Genomic DNA, 25609 nt, shown 5'->3' with positions numbered 1-25609 from the left:
ACCAGTGGCATTTGGATCAAACTTCTGGTTGCTTTTGGGCATGTAACTAGGTTAGTGGCACAGCTATTTAGAAACCATATGCTGCTGCTGCAGAAGCAGATAGGGTTTTCAGCCTAGAATCCCCAATGTACAGCATGCAGCTCACACTTTTAAAGTTGCCAGAACAGTACAACTGCTGCGGCTGTCAACTACTCTACTGATCCTACATTATACATTGTTTTTAAAGAAAAACTATTGAGATTGTGAAACATTGTTGCCTGTGTTTTAACAAGAATCATCTGAATTCCTGAACATTGGAGAGTACAATGAGTTTGTTGGGAACCTGAGGCCAAGCCACACACAAATCCTGTGTGAAACAAACTGGTGGAACCTCATGCTGTTGGTTGCATTTCATGAACCATGATCAAAAGCTGTATTTCAAGCAAGGAAAGGAATAAGTTTCTCTTTTAATATCGAGATTTATCAGGGACTTCAAGAAATAATTATTTCAAACTTCTAGTTTTGTTTTGGTTTTTTTTTTAATTTAGACAGACCCATGTATTCTCTAATTACTTTAATAATAGATGTGCATAACTAGCAATTAAGTGCAAAAATTCCTAGTGCTGCTGCACTACTGCTCAGAATCTGCACCGAAATTTACACCATGACTAGATGTAGTTGTAGTATTTCTAGAAGAAGGTTTTGGATAAGTTTGAAGGTACAATATATTTGGTAATCCAAGTCTGACCGTCTGACTCTTCTTAAGCAACTGAATTGATGCTGTGAGTGCTCCTCCAACAAAGAAACTGATAAGACAGGGAGAGGTCTGGAAAGGTCCCTTTGAGGAAAAAGGGAAGTCTTGTTAAGGAATTACTTATGAGTTTGTTGTTTAAAACACTTATAAACAGTGATGAGTAGCCTCCCATAAATATTTTTTTTCCCTATTTGGAATTGCCTTAACATCATTCCAACTCAATTTAGTTTCCTAATGAATGTCCTTACTGAACACTGTGACATGTCCTAAATATGCCTACTTTCATTTTTAGAACTAATTTGATGTATGTGTCTATAAATACTCAATTGTTTGGCTTGACTCTGTCATCTTCAGAGCAGTGCTGTCTCTGAATCCTCAGTGCATGGGAAAGCAATGTAATTATGCATTGGATTAAAACATTTGGGTTTTCTCATGTGCAAACATTTAAAACAAGCAATTCTACTTGCAGCTTAGCAAGAGAGAGAAAAAAAAAAGTGTCTGAAGAGATAAAACTCCCAAATTGTGGATAAAACAGTATTTGAAAATTGTTGATCTTTAAAAAATAAACAGTAACAGTTGACAGTCTGTCCAGAGGGAAATGGAAAATGAGGGCATAAGGGAAGCTGTGAAGGGACTTTGACAAAGCAGATAGTGTGTGATGCTGTGTAGTGCAGTTAGGGTTAAGCTTAGGAAGTTTGTGGTTATTTAAGGAATTTTAATGAAATCTGCTAGTGAGCAAAGGTTGCAAGCCACCCTCTGTATAAAGGAGGAGGGAGCTGCTGTGCAGGAAGAACTGGATGACCTTGAGGAGTAATAGAAAAAGGATGTAATGTAATAATACTAAGTGCACAGTTGTGCATTGGGGGCTGATAAATTTTTCTGTCACTTGCAACTGATGAAAGCAAAGCCTTTGCATATTAGTTTCTCATGCAGGATTGAACAACCAATACAATGTATATGTAAAAAGACAACTGTGTTGTAAATCCCAATATTGAGCTAGCTAGTCATATAATAATTCTTTCCCTATTAAAAATTGTATTTTCATAAGATACTGCCAAGACCCAAGTCTGGAATCAAGACCACCCAGTTCTGGTCACCATATACAAAAAAAAGAATACTTAAGACTGGAATAAGTAGAGAACAGATGATCAATGAGGCTGAGAGACTGTCCTGAGAAATCTGAGTACATGTAGATAACCTCTATTAAGAAAAATAAGTAAGGTAACTGACAACACTGGCATGAGAACAAATGGATGGAAACCCAGTAGCAGACATTTAAACAGGATTTAAAAGATCTCTGCATTCAAAGTCGCTAGAACTCCCTGGAGGGAGAAGCAGGAGTGAATGTAACTAGTTTACAAGCAATCCAATAATGTGGTTGTTTATAGAACCATCAGGCTAGTGCCAGTTCTGATTCCATGATTTTACTTGGAAATTCATGTAGGAATTAGGCATAGTGGTGGGTGCTCACGCACAGTTAATTTAAACAAAGATTTTGCTGTTGAGTGAATGTTTTTCTGTACAGAGCCCCTTTTTCATGGAAACTTAAGGTGTTGCTCTGTCACAAGCATTATGAAAGCAAGTGGAGATACTGCTAAATAAAGCCCAGGTATTCAAAAGTCATGAGTTAGATCTTTCAGCACTTTAGTCTTAAGTAATTAAGTTGATTTAGCAGAATAAATTTGAGTTGGTTTATAGCCTTAGGCCAATATATGCATTTTTCAAACTCATCCTCATCTAAAAGGAGTAGAAACTGCTTTCAAATGGGAACTGGTATCTCTCCATCCAGGGTTCTCCAGAAGTGTGTCTGTAAGAAAATAATATATTGTGAGACTAGTAAGAATTACAACTGTTGGCAGTGTGGGGTCAGGCATAGAAGAACATCCAGTTAACTGAGTCTCTGCCCATTCTCAGATGACATGTGGATCCATTTGTTTGTGACTGCTGTGTGCTATATTTTCATTGTGCTTTGATTTTTGTTTAGTTCGATTACCATGTGTTTGCCCTGTAAGGATACACAGTTCTCTCTAATGGACAGCTTATTGCAGCTCTCCATCTTCTATTTGTTATTTTCTGTAGTGGCTAACTCTGCTTTTCTTGGCAGTACTGGAATAATTTCTCTAAGTGCAGTTGTTGGAGACAATTTGCAGCAGGTGGCATGGTGCCTGGTTGTGACACAGCCCAGTTTTTCTTCATTGTCATTTCAAGGGTTTTATTCTCCCCTCAATATCTTAAAAAGGAATGTTATTTATAAACTATAAACAAGGAAAAATCTCAGTCAATATATATTAAAACTCTTTTCAATGAGAATTCTTCTTTGGAAACAGTGAGAACAGAATTCATACCCTTGGAAAAAAAGCAGCCATTTAAAATCTGTCCTAAGGAAAGATTTTCCAACAGTAAGACTGTGTGAGTTTTTCTTATCAGAATGACATTATATCATATGGCACACCTGTGACAAAATGAGGAACCTGGGATCACTGTGAGGATTTATATCTGTTACACCTGTCTACACAGTTTATTAAAGGTTTTAAGACCATTATTTTAAGTTTTCTTATGCCCAGCTGGGATAGTCACAATGGCAGAATACAATCATTTGTTCTCTATTTTTATTGATTAAAAAAAAAAAATAAATCTTGCTTACAAGGAGGAACAGTTCCTCCAAAACAGTCTCCATAGACAGTTGGGATCTACTTTAGACCATTATGACACCTGTGTTTTACAGTTAAAATTTGTATATTTAATAAAGATATTTAAAGAAATATTTTGTTTCATCTAAATAGGCAGTTTTCCTGTTTTGAAAAGGCATGATATAAAATTAAATGATCTGATACTCCCATTAGCATATTATAAGCTGTGTAACTTCACTGTTCCAGAGAACAGTGCAGTAACAATAACAGAGTAGTCGTGCAGGAGGCTTCTAGGTGGAATGTACATGCAGTACTACATTTGATGACATGTTTTAATATTTATGAAGAACCATTCAATATAGATTATTTTAAATGTAATTGCTTAGTAAAGCATTTTGAAGTTAGTCTCCAGTCAGTAATTTAACGCAAAAATGTGTCACAGTCCGTTCCAAACAAGTTTCAAATTATGTTAGGTTTGGCTTTCTGAGTTTCTTTGGGTTATTTCTTAGCTCATTCTTAGTGAAAATATTTTCTTTGGTATCTCTGTTAGACTATATTGAAGTAAATTGGTTATGTCTTGGGTTTATTTGATTTGCAGCAGAGACATCCACAATTCTGTAAACCAGATGTTGCTTTCAGTTTTCAGAAGGAGTTCTCATTTGAAGATAAAGAAGAACTTGCGAACAGCACCAAGGATATTGATGCTAATCTCTTAGCAGTACTTCCAAAAGGTAGGTAAGGGAGACATATTATGAACACAAATGGTAATTTAACAGCATGTGAAGTTGCATCTGTGCAAGTGCAAGGCACAGTTAAAATCACTTAGGCCCAGATGTTTTGTAAATGAATTTTCCCTGTGAAATATGTATGAAGGATGAAACAGGGGATGAACCACAATGCTCTTTTATGAGACCTTCCTACATCCCTTGCTTCATAAAGTTCCTTTGTTTACCTAGTTTCAATAGGTTAGTTGTTGAAATTCAAAACTTCAGAGAGCTTCTTTGTACAGTTAGATTAGTTCTGAGTTCAGAAGTATTAACTTGACTTGTTAAGAGTCATAGCTCTTTCCAGGCCCCTTTGGTGGTTGGTGGAGTCACTGTGCTTGCATGACCAGCTGACTGCACTTCAATTTTTCTCTTGCATGCTAAAGGGCCTGCAGTACATATGGAGTTTAGTTTGGGGGTTTTTTTTTAGTTTCTTTTGTTCCAAACTTCTATCTTAATATTAATAATTTCTGAAGAAAACAGCAGTTCCATCTTTATCGTTTGACACAATTGATGCAGATAAATAACTCTTGAATTATTTAGAGAAAATCACAGTGTGCTTGACCCATAGAGGGTGACATTTGACTGAAGAACTGGCACAAAGATGTTCTCTTCATTCAAGGATGTCGTGGACCTCAGTACTTTGATTAAAATTGTATGTGTGTGTGTTCTGGTGATATTTACTTTTTTTCAGACAAACTACAAGGCTAAATGCACTAATCCTAACATAAAGGAACTGGCTTGCTCTTTTTATGTTGTTTGTTGCAGAGTTCCTCTGGAAAGGAACATTTCTTCCAGAAGTGCATTTAAGGGCTCTTTAAGTGATATGCTTGCTTTTAGATATAATCATTACAGATGTTCAAAAAAAAATGTTGGTAGAATGATGGAATAGAGTGATATGTGTTTTTACAATACAGACTTCTGAGAGCACCAGACAGTAATAATCCCTAGTTCTCATTGTTCCTTGCACTTAGCCTTACAGTCATGTGGCCAGGATGTTAATTGAGCCTTCACTTGAGAAGCCTTATATGTGAGTTGCTTCTGAATGAAGCAATTTTTTTTCCAGGATGCTTCTATTTAAAAAAAAAAATAAATCTCATAATAAAGACATCATATTTGGTGCATACCAGACTTAAGAAACATCAGTGGGAGTTTTTGGTTGCATTCTGAGGTAACTACTTGAAGTCCAGGACTTTTTGAAAATACCGTTTATTTGTCCTTTCTAGAGCCTAATTTTGATGCAGATTTGTGCATGCTTTTTGAAGGAATGTGTTTAATTTTCAACTGATACGGACTGAACTGAGACCTGCAGTTGGGCACTGAATATGTCAATACACCTTTACTGGCATAAACAGAAGATAATTGCTTCTCCAGCCTAGTTTTAAGACCCTCACCTTTCCAGTTGTAGAGAGGAAGAAGTAGGAATGAGGCTGGTAGGCTTTGCTATTGGATTAAATTTTCCTCAAAATGAAAATGTGAGGTACCTGTGTTGCAAAGGTTATTTACCATCTCTGACTAATAAATCCTCTGGCAGGTAACTTTTTTATCCATGTCTATCCAGGCTTCACAAATGTACATGCTCCCCCTCTATCATGAACTTTTAGAAAGCTTAATTGAGTATTTACATCATCTGTGCTGTAAAAAGAAAACTGCTGTCACATGGCTGCAACTTTATTCACATCTCCTTTGCAGCTGTCAAAGAGGACTTTGAGCATAAACGTGATTATATTCTGTTGCAGGTTTCTGAAAGATTTCTGTGAATATATATTTCTGTAAGAAATATTTCACCTTAATTTTAGGAGTTTTTAAAATATAAGATGCATCCCAAATGTACTTATTATTTTTCATTCTGGGACAACATAGGGAACAATGCTGTTTTCTTAAATAATGGTATTCCAAAGTAAATTTTGTTTTGAAGGACTACAGTTACCAAAGTTAAGATGCCTCTTGACAGTTTACCTTAGAGGGTATCCTACGACAGCATCCTGCTCAACATCCTAAAATAAAGCCTCAAGTTCAGAGCTGCTTCTGAGCTGTGGCTGTTCTTCCTCTTGACCTTAACTGACCAACAGTACTTACAAAGTATGTTGCCATGAAATAATCCAGATAAGGAGCTTTTACTGTGAAATTAATTATTTTAAGCTTCTTAGTCTTTTCTTGTGTGCTGAATCAGATTTTTGTACTACCTTTTAGGTAGAAGTGTTGCTGTTCTTCAGCGCTTCCGGGGTTTTGTTTGTGATGGTCAAATGGGAAAATATCCCATGGACAGATGGGAACTGGCACCAACATACTCAAATGTAAACTAAAAAGGAGAAACCTGGTCACCAAATTTGCAAGGGCCAACTAATGTCCTTGGGAGTGAAATATTTCCAACTGGTTTTTATGTTTTGAAGTAAAATATTTTATTGATCAAAAAGAAACCACTAGACTAGAAGTCTTTTACTGCATTTTATCTGCTTTTGGTTTTTCATTTTGTGTGCTTCTTTTTCCTACCTTACCAAGAGAAGAATATTGCTGGAACTGCTTTCACAAAAAAAATAAAATAATTCTGCAGATATTGGCCAATTCCAAGCTGGAATTACTTCTGTAATCTCAAGGTTGGAAAAGCTATAATGCAGCATAGAGTAGTCCCATGCTATTTTTGTCCCTTGTTGTTTGGGGAGGTGTTGGGAGACATTTTTCATGAGACCAGTGCTCTTTTTAGGACTGTGAAGTGGTAGTAGAATCTCTGGAACTTGAGCTAGCATGTAGCAAGAGAGTGCTTTGGGAGTTCTTTGGATGTTCCACATTTCTTGTATGTGGACAACTTATTGTCAAGTTTCCTTTTCTGGGGGAGAGGGGAGAAAAGGCTTTCACTGATAAACGTAGCTATGCTTTAGAGCTTTACTGAAGCTGTGTAAAAGACCTGTTCTCTGAGGATGTTTTTGGTGCCTGTATAAACTGGTGACTAGGGGAAAGAAAAAGAACATGATTTGGATGGAATGTGATTTTACTACCTCTGAGCTCTGGAGGCCTTGGACATGTCTGAAGACAGACAATTACAGGTTTTGTTTTGACATATGTTGTGTATACATAGCCAACAGATGGAACAGAAAAACTTAATAGCTAGTGGATCATAATTAAACAGAAGCAGATTTGGGGAAGCAAGAACAAAGTCTTTATGAGAAATCATTTCCTTTGGTGTGGATCTGAAAGGAAGGCTGGTTTCAAATGGCTAAGTTCTCTGTTTAACACAGTTCCACTGCTAGCACAGCTTGAGTAGACAGGGCTACAGTGGAAACTGCTCATGCACTGAGAGAAAAGTCTGGGAAAACACAACAGAAGTGCTCATCTTTGCTTTAGTGTTGCTTGAGGATCAGAATGTGTTCATTCTTGCTGATCCCACACATTTTATCTGTAGTCCTACTTGCAGGCTTTTCAGCATGTAAGGTTGATATGACAATCAATGTCAACAGTATCTATGAGGTGTGAGCACTGGTACTGAGTACAGCAGACTTCCTGGATGAGTCAGCTGAGCTGGAACCCTGACCAAGCTGTGCATGTTGAGTCATTGCAGTGGAGGGAAGGCAGAAAGGGTGCATCTGACCTTTAAAAGGGTGGTGTTTCAATAATATTTATCTTCTACGTATCTAGAGCAATGAGGTCTGGTAGCATGAAAAATAAGCTGATAGGTTAACCTCTGCAGTGGAACAATGTCAGCTAGACACTCCTGACTCACCAGGTGTTTCTGATGTCAATCTCTGCCAATTTAGCAGGTGCAGACTTTAGCTTGCTTTAACTTTTGATCCCTGGGTTTGAAACCCAGAGGTGCATTAGCTCATGAATAGATGCACACAGCTTTCAGCACCACATGTTTGCTGAGGCAAACAATATGGGGGTGTGTGGATATGCATGTCTGTGTGTTAGGCACACCCCCACACCAGTCCCCTGCATCCCTGGACAGCCTGGACAGTTTCTCTTCCTGGTGGTAAGAAGTCACACTGCACTTATTTGTGTAGTGCTCACTGCCCCAGTGTGGTTTGCACGTGCACATATGTGTGTATATATAGGGATTACTTCATCTATCGTGCCTCCCCTTGGTTCACGACTATTTTGTGGACTATGGCAGCTGTCTGCTGGCACTTAACACCAGCAAAAGGTTCAGGAGTAGAGAAGGAAAGTATGTCCAATTAAAACTACAAGGGAAAGTTAGCTAAGTAACAAGTGATTAACCATGCAAGAGTACTGTGACAGTGCATGGTAATTTTCACTTCAGCAATGAGTCACTGGAATTCTTTGGATTTGATCAATATAAGGGTGTGGAGGAAAGTAAGAAAGAGGGGATCTCTTCCTTACTGCTTCTCTTTAAACATAATCAGTCCCTTACCTTTGAGTAGACAGGGTAAGCAGACTTTCCATACTACCTGGTTTTGAAATGGGTTACTAGAGCACATAAGCTTGACTTCAGCTGATCAAAATGAAACTTGTCCAGTATATACTAGATCTTGAAAACTGCTAGGATGGCATAGCAGATTCGGGATTAGCCTGGAAGTATGTGGAGGGGAGGAGTACTTGATGGTCACACTTATGTGCCTAATGCACTTTTGGCAGCACAACCTTAATAAACTAGGAAAACAAGAGGAAAATGCTCATTTCCTGACAAAAAGCTATTTCAAACCTCTGAACTTTATTTGACTGATTCTTATTATTCTAAAGCATTTTAGCAAGTTTCTGAAACTTACTGTTTTATAAGCTACATAATCTTTTGTTGTCTCAGTTTCAGAACTAAGAAAACTCTTTGAACCAAACAACCGAGATTTTTTGGAAATGAAAAGGTAAAGGAAAAAATGTCTTCGGCCTGTAAAACAAAACACACAGCTTGTTTTGTTACCTCCTTGTAGAAACTCTGCCCTCAAATCTTCAAGATGCCTGTTTTCACATTTTTCACATATTTTTCAGAAAAGAAAGAATAGCTAGGCGCTTAGAGGGAATTGAAAATGATACACAACCTATGCTTCTACAAAACTGCCCAGGATCAGTCACGCACCGTTTACTAGAGGAAGATACACCAAGATACATGCGTGCAACTGACCCATACAGCCCCCACTTAGGTAAGCACCACATGTCTGTCAGTCTTGCACTGCTCTAATTCATATTTCCTACACTATCAGTTATGCAGTACCTAGAGAACGGTTCTACAGAAGAGCTCTGTCAGGTTGTTTGGGGTTTTTTAATTTGCCTTTTAAGTCTCCAGTTGTCTTATTTGAAAAAGCTTGATGATTTTTATGGCTTTAAATAACTATTTGGATTGAGAACTATTACTTATTAAAGAATTATTCCTAATACATATTTCTTAATTGTTTGTATGTGCTTTTGGAGACAAGAATGCAAAAATATATTGTATCTGTGCAGTCACTTTGATTTGTAAGAAAATGGAAAGCTTTTAGTTCACTCAGTTTGAGTGGTGGGTGGGGTACCTGGAGTTTTGGGAAGGACTTGCTTATATATGTGATACTTTTGACAGGAAGATCAAATGAAGAGGAGGAAACTTCAGATTCTTCTGTAGAAAAACAACCCAGATCATCCAGATACCGATCAGAAACCACAGGAGGTAATACAGAGCCCTTGTACAGTACAGCAAACATGGATGTTCAGGAACTAGAGTCAAAAGCAGAGAGAATAGCTAGGTACAAGGCAGAGAGGCGACGCCAGCTGGCAGAAAAGTATGGATTATCTCTTGATTCTGATTTGGATTCTGACTACTCATCCAGATATACACGAGCAAGGAAGGATCCTGACAGCGTGGAAAGAAAGGGAGTGAAAAGTGAAAGGCAAGGTGACGAAAACAAGGACTATGGCAGCCTCTATTTGTCCAGGACTGAGATGAAGGCATCAAAGAGTGTGATTTCTGATTCCAAAGAGTACTCCAGCCATGAAGATAAAGATGACCTCTCAAATGAAAAGAGTGTTAGAAAAGCAGATGACAGTGCCATTAGACAGGCTTCTGACCCTTCAGCAACCTTGGATAGTTCTGTCTCCCTTTCACTTTCTGGACGAGACTCTTCCTGCTATAATGAAGTGCCAATATCACCAAAGCAAACCCCCCAAGAGTCCCTCTCTCCACCAAAGCAGGCAGCCTCACCGACCCACTTGCAGAATGACCAGCCCTTGCACAGTAACAGCAGACAAAGGTAAGCATGATTTTTATTTTTTGTTTTGCTGTTGATTCCTTTATCTTAACCAGCTTCTGTATCAGTGTCTACAGTATTAATGACAATGTATTTATTACCCTTGAAGAATGTATTTAGTTGTTTTGGACATCTCAAGCTGCATTCATTGGGTTTACACTATCACAGTGTGTGTCTGATACAAGGATGTGGCTATATATTTCTCTAATTAGCTATGTCCTTGGTTTCACTTAATATTTATAGAATTTTCGCTAAAATTAGGCCTTTTGTGGGGAGGACACAGACTAGAAATTGAAGGAGTTAGGGTTCTGAATCTCCTTGGGTTTTGTTTTTGGTTTTTTAATAACCTGTTAGAGCAAGTCTTTAACTTTCTTTCTTCTATATCTTATAATTACTGGCTGGGAGCTTCCAAGTAGAGGCAAGCTGTTTCTTAGTGAAGATTTGAATATCTTTAGGGTGGCTTCTGCCCAAATAAAACAGTTTGCAGACTTAAAAGCTGGGTAGTGTCTTGGGTCAGTTGAAATAATAGTTGATTTGTTTTCCTAATGTAAAAGTGTAAAATCCCTTTTGAACTGTGATAGTCAGTCTTTCAGATAATATCAGGCATATACATGCATGAGGGGCAGAAGGGAGAGTTAAAATTCCATGCTGAATTGCTTCGGAATTGACAAATTTACTATGGTAATAGGGTATCCAGATTCTTCCAAAAGGAGTAAAAAAATTAGTTTTCACTGATTTTACATTACAGTTTCTCAGTGTGGTATAGAAATAACATCAAATTCTTATGCTGACTGAAAAAAATGCGTGACTAAGATTTTTTTTAAAGTATGATTTTCTCTAAGTGCGAGTCTGTAATATTTTGGTAGGTGGATAGAAAATACTAACTAAAAACTTAAGTTAAAATGTTGCAGCTAAAAATTATGTAAATGAAAAGTTAATTTCAAACATATGTGCATAATGCTGAGCAGTGTTGACTGTTTTTAAGAAACTGAGGCAACTGGTATAAACTCAACCATTTATGCTTTCCATAGAGCACAAGAACTCTCAGTTCCCAGTTGTGAGAAATCAGGAAAAAAAGGAAAGACACCAGCATGGATTATTAAAGAAGTAAATGCACAGTGAGTGAGCAGACACAGGTGTTTTGGGAAAGAGTATAGGGACACTGCCCTGTTTTGTGGAGATGACGTTAGGAAGGGCAAGGTGAAGGTGGAACTGAACTTGGCAAGGGATGCAAAGCATAGCAAGAACTTCTACAGGTGTGTGTTAGCGGGAAATGGAAGGTCAAAGCAAAACTGGTAACAGTGGGCAAGGAGAAGGCTCAACTACTTTTTTGCCTCAGTCTTCAATGGCAACCTCTCTTTCCACACCTCATGATTGGGTGGACAGCAGGATGGTGACTGGGGAAGCAAAGTCCCTCCCACTAAGGGAAAAAAATCTTGTTCCTGACTACCTGAGGAAACTGAACAAAAATAAGGCTCTAGGACCCAATTAGATATATCTCAGAGTCTTGAGGCAGTTGGCTATATCTCCATATCTGAGCAGTCAGGTGAAGTCCCAAGTGACTGGAAAAAGAGAAACATTGCACCCATCTTTAAAAAGGGTAGAAAAGAAGATACTGGAAACTACTGCCCTGTCAGCCTCACCTCTGTGCCTGGGAAGATCATGGAACAGATCCTCTCAGAAGCTATGTTAAGGTACATAGAGCACAGGGAGGTGGCTCAGGACAGCCAGCCGGGCTTCATCACGGCAAGTCCTGCCTGACCCATCTAGTGACCTTCTATGGTTGAATGACTACATCAGGGGACAAGGGAAAGGCTACAGATGTCTCTGTCTGTACTCCTGCAAGGCCTTCAACACTGTCCCGCACGACATCCTTCTCTCTAAACTCAAGAGCTATGGATAGATTGTTTGGTAGATGAGGAACTGGCTGGACGGTTGCATCCAAGCTGTAGAGGTCAACAGCTCAGAGTCCTGGCCATCAGTGACAAGTAGTGCCCCTTAAGGGTCTGTGTGGGACCAGGGTTATTTATTGTCTTCCTCAATGACACAAGGGGGTTGAGTGCACCCTCAGCAGTTTTGCAGATGACACCAAGCTGAGTGGTGTGATTGACACTCCTGAAGGATGGGATATCATCCAGGGAGACATGGAAAAGATTGGAAAAGAGGCTCGTCAGTCTCCTGAGGGGTTTGGTAAGGCCAAGTGCAAAGTCCTGCACCTGGGCTGGGGCAAGCCCCAGTAGTACCAGAACAGGCTGGGGGTTGAAGGGATTGAGAGCAGCTCTGCCAAGAACTTTGCAGAACTGATGGGTGAGGGGCTGGACATGAGCTGGCAATCACATCAAAAGGATCATGGTCAGCAGGTTGAGAGGTGATTCTACCCCTCCACTCCCATGAGATCCCACCTGGAATACTGTATCTATAGCTCTGTAATTCTCAGCACAGGAAAGACATAGAGTGTTGGAGCAAGTCCAGAGGAGAGCCACAAAAACAATTAGAGAGATGGAGCACCTTTCCTATAAGGAAAGGCTGAGAGAATTGTGGTTGTTCAGCCTGGAAAAGGGAAGGCTCCAGGGACATCTGATTTCAGCTTTTCAGTGCTGCAGGAGGTGATTATAAGATTGTGACACTTTTTAACAGAGACATTCCTCCCTTCCAATAAGACAAGGAGGAATGGTTTTGCACTAAAAGAGGGGTAGATTGATACTAGATATAAGGAAGAAATTTTTTACAAGAAGGGTGGTAAAACACTGGCAGAGTTTGAAGAGAAGGTAGATGCTCCATCCCTGCAAGCATTCAGGGTGATGTTGGATGGGATTCTCTGCAACCTGTTCTAGTTGAAGATGTTCCTGTTCATTGCAGAGGGATTGGACTAAGTGACCTTTAAAGGTCCCATCCAACTCAAACTATTCTGTGAATAAGCAATAATACTATACAAATTGCTGACTGATAATGCTGATTGCATTATCTCTAATTTCAGATTTCTTTTTGGTGAGGCTTGGGTCAGTATTTTCATAAAACAAATTTCCCCTAACTGCTGTCTGTCTATCTTTTGAAGGAAACTATCTGCACCCACAAAGATGGGGTGTAGCACTCAAATCAGCCAAGAGCTTAAATGTAGGATTTGGTCTCTTGTTTGGATACGCATGTAGGTAGTAGGTGGTGTTTTAAAGGCCATGTTGCCAAGAGCCCATTCTTTAATACCCCTGACACTTTCAGTGCCGGTGTGTACTCCCTGGTATGATATTCAGAGATGTAAGAATAACCTCTGAAATTCTTGTCCCTAATTTTGAGTGGTAAAAAAATCATTGTGTCCATGCAGTCCATTTAAAGTTACCCTGTTGTGGTCTCCTATAAGGCTATTTGCATAGGAGAAAAAAAAGGCTAACTCCAGTTTTTCAGGGGTCTGCTGTACTGAAGTCAGTTCCACATTATATACAGGGTATAAAATTGGTATTGTTAAATTTAAATTTCCTGAGTTTAAATTGGAAAATAAATGCAGCTTGCTTTGGAATATATATGAAAGCTTTTGTGCCTAGAGTACTAGGAAGATTTAATAATTAACCCAGTTACCCATCATTGAGAAGGTATTATTTGACATTGCCTGCATTTGGTGCCCAAAATGGCTGATTAAATTCAAAATGTGGCTTGTGTTCTTCTGATTCCACTCTTCAAAGGATGAATGATCAAGTACAAATAATTGCTGCTTGGGCCATGCCCACTATAAATATGTGCCAAAGTACACATTAAGAGAGAAGGAAGTTCCTGTGCTTCAAAGCAGTTCCAGATAGTTGCTTCTAGTCAGCTTCTGCAAAAGGGCTTTACCTCCTATTTGGTCAGTTCCGTTAGGGATTCAGAAACGTTTGGAAAAACAGAAGGTGTTCTAACAGTTGGTGTTTGTTATTCCAACATAGATTGGGATTCAATGACAACAGTAGGTGAGTTCTGAATTTAAACTTGCATCAAATAAACTGTTATCTTCAGAACAGTTGTTGATTTGACATTTTTCAACTATTTTTCATAAAAGAGTATCTAAGAAAAATTGAAGTATATGACCTGGAGCTTAATTTGGGGTTTTTATCCCAAACATCTCTTCTCCAATGGAAAATGTAGCTATAAGTAATGCAAAACATCCTGGATGCTTGTCACTTCTGGGGAGTGAATTTGTAAACATTGATGTGGCAGGACAGGCTGTGCTTGCAAAGTTAAAAGTACTTGATGTGTTCTGCTGTTCATGGGGGATTGTAGGTGAAGGTGAACATTAGGAAAGTACTTGAAGAACTGTATGTAGGAAGTCTGCAAACACCCTTTCTTGCACTGCTGCGGGACTTTTAAAAGCTCTTCTTTCTTTACATGCTTTCATCTCCAAATGTAAACAGCGTAAAGTCAAGGCAAGATTAAATTTGGGGTCACTTTGTTTCTTAAGCTTTTCCTTTGCCAAGTCACCCAGTGACACAGCATGTTTGACTTGTGCTAACCTGGTGGGCATTTCTGAAGCTTTGTGATACAGAGTTACAAGAGGACAGAGGGGTTCCAGATGCTCCTGAGAATTTCTCAGGAAATATGATGTAGCCATGTGAATTTTTCACTTCATAAAATTCATATTACTACTTTGTTTTGATTGCAGCAGTCTTTACCACTTTAAATCACAAATTAAAGGAATGGCTTTAACAACTTTTTCAGATGTCCTTATACAGACTGACTTGCAGTGGCAAATGCAAAAATAAGGTTGTGTAATTATTTTCACTTCTCAATTTTTGGACAATGTACACTTGGTAAAGTTACCTCTGCAGAATCTTTACCATTTAAAATACTTTATATATGTTTGTGGGATTATATAATAGTTTCTTCCACAGTTCATCACCTTTGAATTAAATTAGTATGCATTGCTTTTGTTTTCTACAACAGTACTCTGCAGCTGAGTAATCAAAAATAAAAAGCAGTGGGGAGGGGAGATTGGGAGAAATTATGGGAGCATGTGTTGATATCTCAGAAATTACCTGAAGTTCTGTTTTCTGTAGTAGTGCAGGGAAAGCAAAACCTGAATGGTTTCTTCAGAAAGATTCGGAAGGGGACACACCTTCACTTATCAGCTGGCCCTCCAGGTATCATAAAACATGGCTGTGTGGCTAACAATCAGACTGCAAACCTCCCCTTTCTTTCCTTTTACTATATGTATTTAACACTTGCCCTTAATTTTCCTTTAACAGCAGCAAGTAAGAAAGTGGGGTTTTTTAGTGAATAAAAAGCTGTTGAAACTTTTCTGAAGTATCTGCTTTTATTCTTAGAATCAATTGGTACTTTGATGAAGAAGTACAAATTTACCAAGCTTCTTCCACAGCGACTATCATTCTGGCTTCCACTAGATTTTATAACCTCTTATTTTATCTCATTTTGTGCTCTGCAAACCAGCATATTTTTATACTGTACCCCATTCTGTCTTAGCATTCCCTACAAATAACTCCTTGAATTCCAATGGAGATGGTACAAAGGAAGTAAAAAAATAATTACATGGAAAAGTAAAACAAACTCTTGATCAAAGCTACAGGCAGCTGCTTTCTCCTGGTTTTACTCACATACAGTGAGCCCACCATGAAAAGACTCTTTTTCATGTTCCTGATTAAAGCAATACCTATAACCCAGTACTAACATCAGTGTGGATGTCCTGGAGAATGCTTGGTATATGTAGTTCAAAGAATACTTCTTCAGACTTAACACACTTTATGTGCTTAAGCAACTTTCCCTGACAAGTGCATCAATCTTCAGAAGTAAGAAGCACCAAAATGTTAGAAAGATTGGTGTTTCAAATAACTATGGATGTCCTGAATTATTCTTTTAGATAATTTGCCTTTTTTTCCTAAATCTTACTTTTTTTCTTAATGATGTAAACTCCAAAAAGTCTGTTGGTAGCAAGCCTGGAATTGCACATACTTTGAGCTGGATTACTTACTTTCAGCTAGTGTCCTAGCTTGAGTCTTTCTTTCCTCAGAACTAAAATGATTTTTTCATACCCATTTGGGAGGGCAGGAAGTACAGGGCTTTCATTTTTAATACTGTGTGTGTTATCTACAGACACTCGCCCAGTAAGCTGTCTGAGCCTCAGCAAGGCTGTAAAAGGGCTGGAGAGCTTTACCTGCAGTGATAGCCCCTGAGCAAAGGCTGGCCCCAGTGCACGTGCTTGCCTCTCATTGTGCTGCTGTATTCAGTTTAGAAAGGTTAAATAAAATTCTGTTTTTCATGGATGTTGCACAAGTCCAGAAGTGTTTCTAGAAAACACACTGAAGTAAGGTAACTTTTGGGAACAAGTGTTTTTTGCAAGTTTTGCATGTTAGAATGTAATGAAACATTTTAAAACAGAATGCCTGTTTCAGTTTTTAAATGTGTTTTTCCCTGCAAGCTCTCTGAAGAGCAACAGCTATGCCATAGTTTCACTTTTGGATTTAGGACTTGCCCTTTCAATGTTTTTTCTCACTTTCTGAAACTGGTTACACTACATGTGACATTTCAGATGTCTTAAATGACACACAAAAGCACAAGTAAACCAGTCTCTGGCAAAATATCCAAAGGGTTAGCTGGAGATAACATGTTTTTTCATCCCTTTCCTCAATGCAACAACATCCTGGTATGACGTAAGCTTCCCAGTGTTTAGATATTTTCAAATATCTGACTGCATACGCAACTGCCAGTAGAATTTGCAATTTCAGGCTGAACCCAACACTGATAATATAAAAAGCAGTTTTGATCATCTTGTTTGTCTGAGACTATAGGTATGTGCTGTTTGGCAAATGCCCTTGTGATCTCATGAGAACATGCTGTATGTTCCCAGAGCTTGCGCAGTTACCTTCTCAAGAGTCATGCATGTCCAGGGCCCTGTGAATCACTTGACTGTTACTGAGCAGTGTTACTGCTATGACTTGGGGGGCAGGAAGGGGTTGCATCAAAAGATGGCTTTATTTTAATGTACTGGGTTTTATTTTACTACAATGTTGCTGTCTGTACCCACAGTAGGTGTCTGTGTTCCTTTCCAGATTGGGTATTGCTGTTCACAGCTTTAATCCTTTTTCTTTCTTAAAGAGTAAAAGTTAGAGAGAAATTGGTGAAAGAGGAAATTGCTCGTGGAAGCCCTGAACTTGTCACAGACACAGTATCTCAGAGAAAATCCCATCCAGTGCCAGCCCACTACATGCCTCTTCAGACAGAAACGTCTGCCTTTGATAGGGTTGTAAATCAGCCCGTCAGTTCCGTCCGCCAGCCAATCCATGGCTATATTCAGCCTGCTGGCATTGCTCACACAGCTCAGCTGATGGCAGCAGAAGAACCAGCAAACAGCCCTGCTGGCAGCCTCCTCCCTCCAGACAGCGTTAGCCTCGGAACAAAGTCCTCAGCAGCCACTGTGTCAGAGAGTGAGAAGAAAGAAGCACCTGGTTACGGAGCAAAACCTGATGAAGAAGGTTCCTTGGAGTGTGAACAGGCTTCCAAAGGCAGAAGGCCAATTCTGCCATCTGAGATTCGCAAGCAAGGGAAGAACCATGAAGGCCTCTTTGGAGGAGGAGAATTGGAGACCCCTGTGGGGAGTTCTTCTTTTGCAAGCAAGCCAAAAGTTAACTCGGAAGTTCAGAGAGAGCTGGAATGCAATAAGAGGCAGGCCCCCGAGCAGCAGTTTAAGACCCCTGAAAACATAGAAAGGAGTGAAGCTGTTATGTACATACAGAGTGGATCTGTATTGCAGCCTGACAAGGCAAAGGCTCCTGTTTGGAAAGTGTCAACAACAAAGCATAAGGTCCTGACTCGCTCCATGTCTGACTATACTGTGACTACTAAGCTAGAACCTTTTAAAAGTAAGGAGAGCGTGGAAGCAAATCCACCAAATGGTGAGATTGGCATGGTTGACACAAAAGTCTCTGTTGCCCAGCTCCGTAATGTCTTTCTGGAGTCTGCTAATGCCAACAAGAAAACGGAACTGTAGGTGACATTTCACTCATATTTTCGTGTGAGACTTGCACGTCCTTAGCAAAATTACACCCACTCAACAGCAGTTGTTGTTCGGCACTTAAGGCACACAGCTTAGCTCTCACCAGTGTGTACTGGAGGCTGAGATGGTTTGAATCCTGCTTTTGTGCTTCTGCTTGCTACTGCGAGTTCTGATGCGGGGTAGCTGGAATGTGTTCGTCTGCGCATGGTACCGGAGGAGCATGCAGTGATCTCTGGCAGTTGTTGAGATGCTTACTTCTGTGTTTTACTTCTCTCTCCTATTTTCTTTCCTATGCGCTCTCTGTCATGCAATTTGAAAGTGAATCTCGGTTTGAGATGTCAGCAGCAGGTAGTACTGTGTCTGCCAATGGGGACCGTGAAAGAGGGCCACGAAAGGCGAGGCGCTATTTTACTCCTGGTGAAAATAGAAAGACTTCTGAGAGATTTAAAACTCAACCTATAACATCAGCAGAACGAAAGGAGACAGATAGGTAGGCACGTACGTAGCTCTGTGTAGCATTCTGGTGCAGGTGGATATTAACAAGGTTGTGAAAAGATTTGTTCATGTATTAGAATAAACATTTTGCAAGGTTATTGTTTGTCTTTAAGAACTATCAATTTATTATAGCTTCTTATAAAATGAAACCCAAACACCGCCCCCCCAAAAAAAACAATTTGTTGCAAATTTCCCCCATTTGAAACAATGAACAGTGAATCATCATAAAGTACTGTAGCTGTCTGATTCTAATGTTTAAATGGTTTTGGTTTTATATAAAGGGTTTCCTTTCCATCTACTCTGCTTTGTCATTTACTGTCTTGGTAAACCACCAAAGCTACTTATTTTATATTAAAAAGTTGGCAGCAAATCTTAGACTTTTATTTTCTGCAAGGTGAACTAGAAATAATTTTCCTTTACTGTATTTAAGTTCGGCTGCAGTTGCTTGCCTTTATGCTTTATTAAAGGATGTTCCCAAGTGGACACTGCTGAAACTTGGAAAAATAGATAAATTCTCCTAAATTCTCCCACTCCTAAGACTTTTAGGTCCTGATACTTCAGATTAAATTTGAATTTCGTTTTTGATGTTTTGTTTCCAGCTAACTTTTTTCTGTTTGATAATTTTTCACTAGGTCAATTTTGTGTGCAGAAATACCAACTGCTGACGGTATGTTGCTGTACTGTTTTCCATGGACGAAATGGGATCTGACATGTTTTATTTTGTTTTAGCTGAAGAACTGTTTAATAATGCAAACCAAATCCACTTGAAAATATCTTTACCTATGATATATAGTTCAAATACCCCTTTTCCTTGGGCCATGTCTACTACAGACTTGATTTCAAACTCATTTCAGTCCAAAAGTCTGTGTGTGGATACCAAACTCCAAATGGGAGTAAAGCAGAGAATGGCTTGAAACTTTTCGGTATAGTTGGGGTTGGGTTTTATCCTAATTTAGGCAATAAATAAGCTAGTTGTTGGGAAAATAATTAATCATTTGTCAGTTTTAATCACTGGTCTACGACTTGAAATTTAAAGAAAGCCTTTGGTATTAAGTGAAACTGATATTGCTAACTTGTTTTTTGGCTAAGGAAGTTGCAAAATGCAAGTTATTAAGTTACAGAATTCAGTCTGCCATCTTGCTTCTCTTTCCCTCTCATCACCCTTGGCAAGTCTGGCACAAATTAAGTAGGTAATCTCATGAATAGCTATATTTAGATTTAATGCCTTATGCTATTTGAAAGCTGATATTCCTTGCAGCTCTGAGATGCTGGCTCTTGGATTTGGAGGATGCTGATTTCAGCTCCTGTGGATACCAATTTAGCCTCTGAGAAATGGGGACACAAGGTTGTAATCAGAATGATCAGCTAGTAGAAGATATAGATGTTCAATACTCTTCATTGATCCTTAAAGCAGTCTTTATTTTTGTAGTCCGTGTATTTTCATAGACTGATGCAATAAGTTTGATTATTCATCAAATGTTGTTTAGATAGCTTGAAAGGACTTGAACTGTCCTGAAACAAGTCTTCTGTTTGCAAATCATGTCAAGAATTCTCATTTGATGCAATACGTGTAGAAACAGGTAAAGTTTGCACAGCTGGGTTCACAGCTGGGTTTTTTTGTTAATGTGAGAGACAGCCAGCTTATTTGCTGGTTTGTAATCATTCATATTAAAACACATTACTTTTAATATTAGATTGATTCATTATGTTCAGCCTTCTTTTTTTTTATCTTTGTGTAGATGAAGAAAAATTGGATGACCGAGCCAAACTAAGCGTAGCTGCAAAGAGACTCCTTTTTAGAGTGAGTATTGTATTTCTTAAATAGGAGGTTGAATTAAACATTTCAAATACAAGATGCTGAAGGAACCCAAAGTGCATTAGGATGAAGTGTAATGCAGTTAACCAAGTTGAAGCTACGTAATTTTTTGTTTTTATTTCATTCCCTACCTACACAGTAGACCTGTTGCTCTAAAGGTTGCTTTAAGAGTGTCATTTAGAGAGAAGCATGTAGTTTTAATTTCATGGTACACACTGTGCAATTGAATCTTGCTTCTAATTCAGAGACGGGCATTTGGGAACTTCACTGCTATGCATGCAAGAAAGCTAAGGAGAAAGTATGGTTTCAGAACTTTTCTTCCATGGTTTTAATTATGACATATGTCCTGTTAGGAAATGGAAAAATCATTTGAAATGAAAAATATTCCCAAACCACCTACAAGAAGTTCAGCGGTAGAGAGAAGGCTGCGGCGTTTGCAGGACAGGTCTCACACACAGCCCATTACCAGTGAGGAGGTGGTCATTGCAGCTACGTAAGTCTTGTGCATGTCTTGGCTCTAACTCTGAACTCTAACTCTCTCAAACCTGGGAATAAGCTCCATATCTGTGGTGCTTATAAGTTTGTAGCGAGGAAAACAGTTATTGCTAAGGGCCTTGAGAGCCACAGGGGAAACTATATTGAAATTCCTTTTTAAATGTAGAGGGACTAGTAAAGCATACCTTGTATGAATTGTAATTTGGCAGAAAGTTTAGGAACCTGTGGATTAGGTAAACGAGATTAATCATAGCATTGTTTCATAACCCAAATGAAAAAGATAGTTTGTGCTGAGGGAAATCTGCACAATTTCTTACAGAATGTATATGTATTGGGGAAAACTTTTTACACTTTGAAATCTCAAAGGTACTTTTTGGAAATGCTTTTCTTGCACTCTGGTCATACATCATGACGTTTTCCTGAAAAAGGAAAAATCATTTGGGGGGGTGGAAATTAAACAACAGTGAATTGAATGGATATTCACCTAATGGTCAGCTGAAAGGTAGCTTACTTTGTGGGCTAAGAATAACGTCAAGAGACAGCCTGTTGGCTCCTCTAGGTTTTTAGTTCTTTCAAAGTATTTGGAATTATTTTGTAAATGTCACAGCAGATCACTCAATTAAATAAAAATGATTGCTGTTTGTTTTTTTCTGTTTTGTTTTGGTCTTTTCTGTAGTTAACACTTAATGTATTGCTTTTCTTAATGCTTTTTTCTTCTCTCTCCCTGTGAATTTTCCCTCCTTGGCAATTCTTTAAAGTGAAACTACCCCTGCTTCACGTTCTGTGAATACCCACACAGTAGTGACAAGAGTACCTAGTCCCACTCTAGTTAAGAGCACTGTACAACCTACCAGGTACTGGGGGGGTAAACATGCATGTTACATGGAGCACAAGATTCCTCAATAGCAGATGCATCTTTAAAGTCTTGAATGCCCTCACAATGTGTCAAGTCAATACTTGTCTCAAGAATATTTAAAACATTTGTCAACTTCATTTATGTTTGCATGATAAAGCAATGCAGCTTTTTTTTTTTTTTGTCAAGCATCTGTTTTCAGGATCCTTCTAATAACACTTAACCTTTTATAGAAGCATATTCTTCTTTTGAAAGAAATTAATTTGCATGTGAGCAAACACAGCAGAACCGTCTTTGTTCTTGTAATTTTTTTGGTATGGTAATGTCATCCTGAGATGAAAATAGCACAGCTGAGTGCCTGATTTCACAAGGAGTACGTGTCCTTTGTCTGTCTCTACATATATTTTTATAGCTTGCAAAATTATAGGAAATATAAGAAATTGCACCACCTATAGGTAAAGTTGCAGAATACTGTTTGCCTGTTCTGAATGAGAGAATATTAGCAGAGACCATGACAGAAAAAAAATAAATTAGAGAATACTACTAATTCCGTAAATGTGGAAGACGTTGAACATTAAATCTTTTATAGTAAAGGTGGATAAAATACATTATTGTAGAGACAAATGCAGTTACAGCTTTTATGAATGAATATGTCTGCCTTCAGCATTGGTCAATCTTCAAAATCAATGGACTATATTTCAAAACTAATTTTTGTTGTTGGTTTATCCCAGATAATTCAAAACAAAAGACAGTCTGAATTCTATTCCACTTCAGATTAGTAGAAGAGTCATTGCAATTTATTCTAATTTAAAAGCAGCACTAACTTGGAGTTTAAATCTGTCTTTTAAATGTTTTTATCATATATGTTCCACAAATTGCTTTCAGTAAAATTGAACTTTATATAAATTGCACTGTTGGACCTTAAAGGCATCTTAAATGTCTCTCCATAGCTCTGTACTCTGTATAAAGAGATTTATCTGTAAAATCTCTCTTCAGTCTTGAGTTCCTTCTTAAAAAAACGTTGTGTCCTAATCAGATGAATTCATGAATGAAAGTGTAACGTTGTATTAAATCTTCAGCTGTTGAATTAGAATTCATCATGCCAATGTTGAACCACTGCATACCACTTAGGCTGCGCTATTACATTGGCTATTGTGCTTCACGTGCAGATCCCCTGTTTCTATCAGGTTGAGATTTTAAAACTACGCAATGGCTTCTTCAAAACTAATTTCCAGTTCTTCTTCTTCAGCTTGCAGGCATCAGCACACCAAAAAATATTAGCTAAAGAGGAGATAAGAGCAGCCAAAGAGGCGATGGGGCAAGATCAGTCTGAGGAGCCAGATTCTTCTACCTTAAGTTTGGCAGAAAAGATGGCTTTGTTTAACAAACTGTCTCAGCCAGTATCCAGGGCCATCTCCACGAGGAATCGGGGAGATATGAGGCACAGGAGAATGAATGCTCGTTACCAGACTCAGCCAGTCACTCTTGGAGAAGTTGAGCAGGTAAGTGCCATCATAGCTCTTCTGCATTTCTTTTTCTTGGAGAAAACAGCTTCAATGTAAGATACCATAAAGGCTGGCCTTTCCTTTGCTCTGAGCTACACACAGAGGAAAAAGTTTGTCAGGAAGCAGCCTTCTGACAGTGAAGAACAATTCCCTAAATTGTTCAAATATTTTGGTATGGATTTACTCTTTTTTTAAGTAGAAGAGTATATCGACTTCCTGCCTAGTGCAAGTTGTACCGTTAGCAGTGTGTGTCACTTCCACTGGAGTGTTACATATTGTCTAAAAGTAAATTCGTGTTTAAAGCAGTAAAAACTGAGACACACATCATTTTGCTTTAGGTGTATTTTCAGAGCATTTTGGAGCTTTGTCATGTGCAATTTTCAAGCGCTTTCCTGAAAGCACTATATATTTCCATTATTAGTAAGGACATAGTCTGTCATTTTCCTCTGGGAGGAGGCATTGATTTTTATCTGTATTTTTTTCCCTAAAAGCAGAATACTTTTGATATTCAGGAAGTCAAAAAGAAATTATTTGATGTGTGCAGTGAAATTTGGCTTTCTGTTCTGTAATTCTTCATCTAATTGGAACTGCAAAGGAATGCCTTTTTAGTAAAGCCTCAGCATAAGGTGGCCCAGAAGTGGTATTTTAGATTGCTTCACAATAGCAGAAACAGCAGTCCCTTTGCATTACAGCTTAAAAAGAAATCACTGTAACAGTGAAGCACAACTCCTGTGCATGTCACATTTCTAGTTATTTGGATAAATCTGAGTGTTAGAAAGTTCCTACTCTTTTCTTTCTATATGCTTCATTTATGATTATACATTTTCCATATTTTATAATAAAGGTATAGTGAGAAAGCAAGATTCCTCTAAACATATTAGTGGAAAGCTGTACAGATTATAATTGTACTTTATCCCTACTTCACTTGCACATGAAGTAATAAGTGCTTGACAGATTTATTTAAGCAAGATTTCCAGACCTTAGATAGTCCTTTCTCCATTCACTTTCCATGTGCCAATCACTGTCACAGCATGGCCTCTTCAATGATTGTGTCACTGACTTGTTTGGGGGCCAGTAAGGTGGTAAACAGAAAAGGGATGAAGCAGATGGGGAAGAAGTGGCAGTCATGTTACTTTGCCAGACTTACAGAGCAAACACGCTTTTCAAGCAAGGAAAATCAGAGGAAGCATGTTGTGTCATCTTTCTGAACCTAGCAAATGAAATCAGAGTTGACTCTGAAGCAAGCTCAGTGGTAGTGTATTTTCAAAAAGACTTTCTGTAGTGAACTGTTCTGGAGTGTTGGGGGCTTTTGAGATGCAGGTATGGTTTTTCTAGGAAGAAGCAAAAGAGAGCTATCAAAATAACTATAACTAGAGGTTATATTCCCAAAATGTATATTTGAAAATGTAAATAACTTGTCGTTAAAACTGAATTCACTTTTCTGATCGCCTCTAAATTTCTAATTCTGATAGATGCAATGGAAAAAAAATAAACTGGTAACTATTTTCTTAATCATGCTTTGGAATCTTTGAGCTAACATAGTCTTCGCTCTGCTTTCCAGTTTGCTTAATGAATGACTGTTGTCTGTGTTTTATGGAATCTGCATGTACATTTTAGGTTCTGAGCTGATTTCCTCCTACTGCTGTGATCTTGTCTGTCCTTTTGCACCACTGTTCACTAGCTCTGCAGTTTAAGAAAACAACAACAAAAAAAGCCCTCTCCAGATGTGTAGGAGGCATGTTTGTCACTCTCTTTCATAGCTTTTGTCTCCTCTGGAAGAAGATAAAGGAAAGCTCTACATTTCAGACAAAAAATGCATCTTAACTGCATCTAGGAAAATTTTACAAAATTATTATGTTAAAAGAGCAGAAAAGATACTTGTTCCACCATGGGGGCTGGCAGTATAAATTTGGAAGTATTTTTAATATGCTTCTTAGCCTCAAATACTTTGCTCATGACAGCCAGTGTTTATATTTGAAAAAGTCCTGCATGAAGGTGATTTATGTGGCAGGAGCATCAGGAATGTCTGCCCTGGGTTAGGACAGCATGGAACTGTCTCTCCCTGGCGCTGAGCAGTCACCAGAGCTGGGAGCTGCAGAGCTGTGTAAGAGCAGAGCTGTGCCAAAGCTAATGAGTCCTGCTGAGATGCAGAGTTGATTAGCCTGGGCACATGGCATGTCAT

At 38.6% G+C, this 25609-nt stretch overlaps 1 protein-coding gene across 18 annotated transcripts in view; it reads left to right on the top strand.

Moving 5' to 3' along the window:
- SVIL (supervillin) overlaps positions 1–25609 on the top strand; it is a 106155-nt gene that overhangs the window by 42728 nt on the left and 37818 nt on the right. For 7 of the 18 annotated variants that reach the window (XR_004495491.1, XM_015618529.2, XM_015618517.2 and 4 more), the window contains exons 3-15: positions 4003–4094; positions 8884–8941; positions 9066–9217; positions 9631–10297; positions 15313–15396; positions 17366–18253; positions 18583–18753; positions 19391–19425; positions 20498–20559; positions 20928–21067; positions 21828–21923; positions 23172–23424; positions 24900–24923. Coding sequence is in view for 17 of the 18 variants with exons in the window: in XM_015618517.2 (XP_015474003.1) it covers positions 4003–4094; positions 8884–8941; positions 9066–9217; positions 9631–10297; positions 15313–15396; positions 17366–18253; positions 18583–18753; positions 19391–19425; positions 20498–20559; positions 20928–21067; positions 21828–21923; positions 23172–23424; positions 24900–24923 (2722 nt within the window). In the remaining variant the exon portion in view is untranslated. The remainder of the gene's footprint in view (positions 1–4002; positions 4095–8883; positions 8942–9065; positions 9218–9630; positions 10298–15312; positions 15397–17365; positions 18254–18582; positions 18754–19390; positions 19426–20497; positions 20560–20927; positions 21068–21827; positions 21924–23171; positions 23425–24899; positions 24924–25609) is intronic. The other 11 variants (XM_015618518.3, XM_015618523.3, XM_033511318.1 and 8 more) reach the window with 11 other exon arrangements.

This window comes from Parus major, chromosome 2 (genome assembly GCF_001522545.3).
Source record: "Parus major isolate Abel chromosome 2, Parus_major1.1, whole genome shotgun sequence".
Taxonomy (NCBI): Eukaryota; Metazoa; Chordata; class Aves; order Passeriformes; family Paridae; genus Parus; species Parus major.
This window is presented reverse-complemented; position numbering and strand designations above follow the sequence as displayed.